The sequence below is a fragment of the Geospiza fortis genome, unplaced genomic scaffold, assembly GCF_000277835.1.
Source record: "Geospiza fortis unplaced genomic scaffold, GeoFor_1.0 scaffold599, whole genome shotgun sequence".
In the NCBI taxonomy this organism is placed as follows: Eukaryota; Metazoa; Chordata; class Aves; order Passeriformes; family Thraupidae; genus Geospiza; species Geospiza fortis.
Window position 1 is genome coordinate 297,611 of NW_005054605.1, and position 2,467 is coordinate 300,077.

The following is a 2,467-nucleotide window of genomic DNA, read 5'->3' on the forward strand; positions in this document are numbered from 1 at the left end:
TGGAGCTAATCCCGGGAACGGGGATAATCCCGGCTGTGTTAATCACGGAGAGCCGCGGGGGCAGGGCTGGGCTCCCGAGCGCTGGGGGCACCCGGCAGGGCATGGCCTCGCTGGGGCGGGGGGGGGGGCACAGGCGGCGCATGAAGGAGCACAGCAGCACCCAGGGTGAGGCCCCACCCTGTGGAACCCAGCAATGTGGGGGCGTCACCCCCCCAGCTCTGCCGGGCAGCTCGGGTAACAGCGGTACCATGCCAGCTGCCTCACTGGGCACAGACAATAGGGACAGTCTGTTCCCATGGGATGGGGCCAGCCGGCCTGGGTGAGAGCAGGCAATAACACAGAGGGTTTGTATCCGACACAGTGTAGCTTCTCTTAAAGCCTTTTATTCACAGACACGGTACAGACACATGGAAAATCTGCATGATCACATCCGACAGGGCAGCACATCCCTGGCCGAGCCCACGGGGCTGAACCCCACGCAGTGCACAAGGAAGCTCAAGTGTTTGAAGCAGACATTTCGTGGACATGCGACAGCGACAGAAGGAACCCGGCGTTTAGTATTCCTCCCCTTCCTCCTCTCCCTCTCCTTCCACAGAATCTACCCCCACCTCCTCATAATCCTTCTCCAGGGCTGCCATATCCTCACGGGCCTCCGAGAACTCGCCCTCCTCCATGCCCTCCCCCACGTACCAGTGCACAAAGGCCCTCTTGGCGTACATCAGGTCAAACTTGTGGTCCAGGCGGGCCCAGGCCTCGGCGATGGCCGTGGTGTTGCTCAGCATGCACACAGCCCTCTGCACCTTGGCCAGGTCGCCCCCGGGCACCACCGTGGGTGGTTGGTAGTTGATGCCCACCTTGAAACCAGTGGGGCACCAGTCCACAAACTGGATGGTGCGCTTGGTCTTGATGGTGGCGATGGCGGCGTTGACATCCTTGGGCACCACGTCCCCGCGGTACAGCAGGCAGCACGCCATGTACTTGCCGTGCCGAGGGTCACACTTGACCATCTGGTTGGCCGGCTCAAAGCAGGCGTTGGTGATCTCAGCCACAGAGAGCTGCTCGTGGTACGCCTTCTCTGCAGAAATGATCGGGGAGTAGGTCACCAGTGGGAAGTGGATGCGAGGGTAAGGCACCAGGTTAGTCTGGAACTCCGTAAGATCCACGTTTAAGGCACCATCGAACCTAAGGGAAGCAGTAATGGAAGACACTATCTGACCGATGAGGCGATTGAGGTTAGTGTAGGTTGGGCGTTCAATGTCCAGGTTCCTACGGCAAATGTCATAAATGGCCTCATTGTCAACCATGAAGGCACAGTCAGAGTGCTCCAGCGTGGTGTGGGTGGTCAGGATGGAGTTGTAGGGCTCCACCACGGCTGTGGACACCTGCGGGGCTGGGTAGATGGAGAACTCCAGCTTGGACTTCTTGCCGTAGTCGACAGAGAGGCGCTCCATGAGCAGGGAGGTGAAGCCAGAGCCGGTGCCACCGCCAAAGCTGTGGAACACCAGGAAGCCCTGCAGCCCTGTGCACTGGTCAGCCTGCCAGGTGGGAAGGGGAAAACAAGACCAAACCATAAGGAATTCTGAACTTCAGCTGCTACTGATGTTGCTGGCTTGCCCAGGAAGACACATTATTGCCCACAAGGATCTCAGACTTTTGGGGCACCTCTGCCCATTCCACTTCCAGCCACAGCACCCTGTGATCCAGCAAGACCTGCCCTCAGGAGAAGGGACCCCTTCCTACCCCCTCCCTTCAGCTGCTGCCTCCTATGACCCTGGCAATCTGCTCAAGGGAAGGGGCAATCCACTAGAGCTGCCCCAGCAAGAGTTAAATACTCGACACAGCTGCTCATAAGCAGTTGGTCAAGCAGGATCAGCATCCAGATCAAGGAGAAACCTCACATGACCTTAAAAAAGGCATGAAATAAGGTTTTCCCAGGGATTGAAATGACACAGAATCCCACAAGCCCCATCACAGCCTGGAACATGCCAAGCTCAAGGTGCACATCCTGTGCTGGTGGGGTTGTAGAGCCCTGAGAAAAGGGATTCAGGTCAAGCAGAAAGGAAGGGGCTGATCCTGATCACTTAGAGCATCCAGACCCCACAGGGAGCCAGGATGTGCTGCAGGCTGGGACACGACTCACAACAAATCCATCCAGATCCTGGAGGCACAACAGGGGTCATGCAGCTCCCACCAGGAAGGCAGGAGATCCCTCCTGGCACAACCCAGGGCTGATCCCTCCTGGCACAACTCTCTGCCCCAAAGTGCTGATGGGCTGAGAAGGACCTGCCCAGGCACACCTGGAGCTTCCCTTTGTCCCCACATCCCCTGCAGGGACGAACCCACCCCACAAGACCCCCCCAGGCCGCTCACCAGCTTGCGGATGCGGTCGAGCACCAGGTCGATGATCTCCTTGCCGATGGTGTAGTGCCCGCGCGCGTAGTTGTTGGCCGCATCCTCCTTGCCCGTG

The 2,467-nt window shown here is 58.8% G+C and overlaps 1 protein-coding gene across 1 annotated transcript; it reads right to left on the bottom strand.

Moving 5' to 3' along the window:
* Positions 1-363: 363 nt before the first annotated feature.
* On the bottom strand, positions 364-2,461 carry LOC102034544 (tubulin alpha-1 chain). Its single transcript, XM_031064572.1, has 2 exons — positions 2,371-2,461; positions 364-1,535 (listed from the first exon to the last, which is right to left on the bottom strand). The coding sequence occupies exon 2, from the start codon at positions 1,449-1,451 to the stop codon at positions 555-557; it is 897 nt and encodes a 298-aa protein (XP_030920432.1). The 5' UTR covers positions 1,452-1,535; positions 2,371-2,461; the 3' UTR covers positions 364-554.
* Between the last annotated feature and the right edge of the window lie 6 nt (positions 2,462-2,467).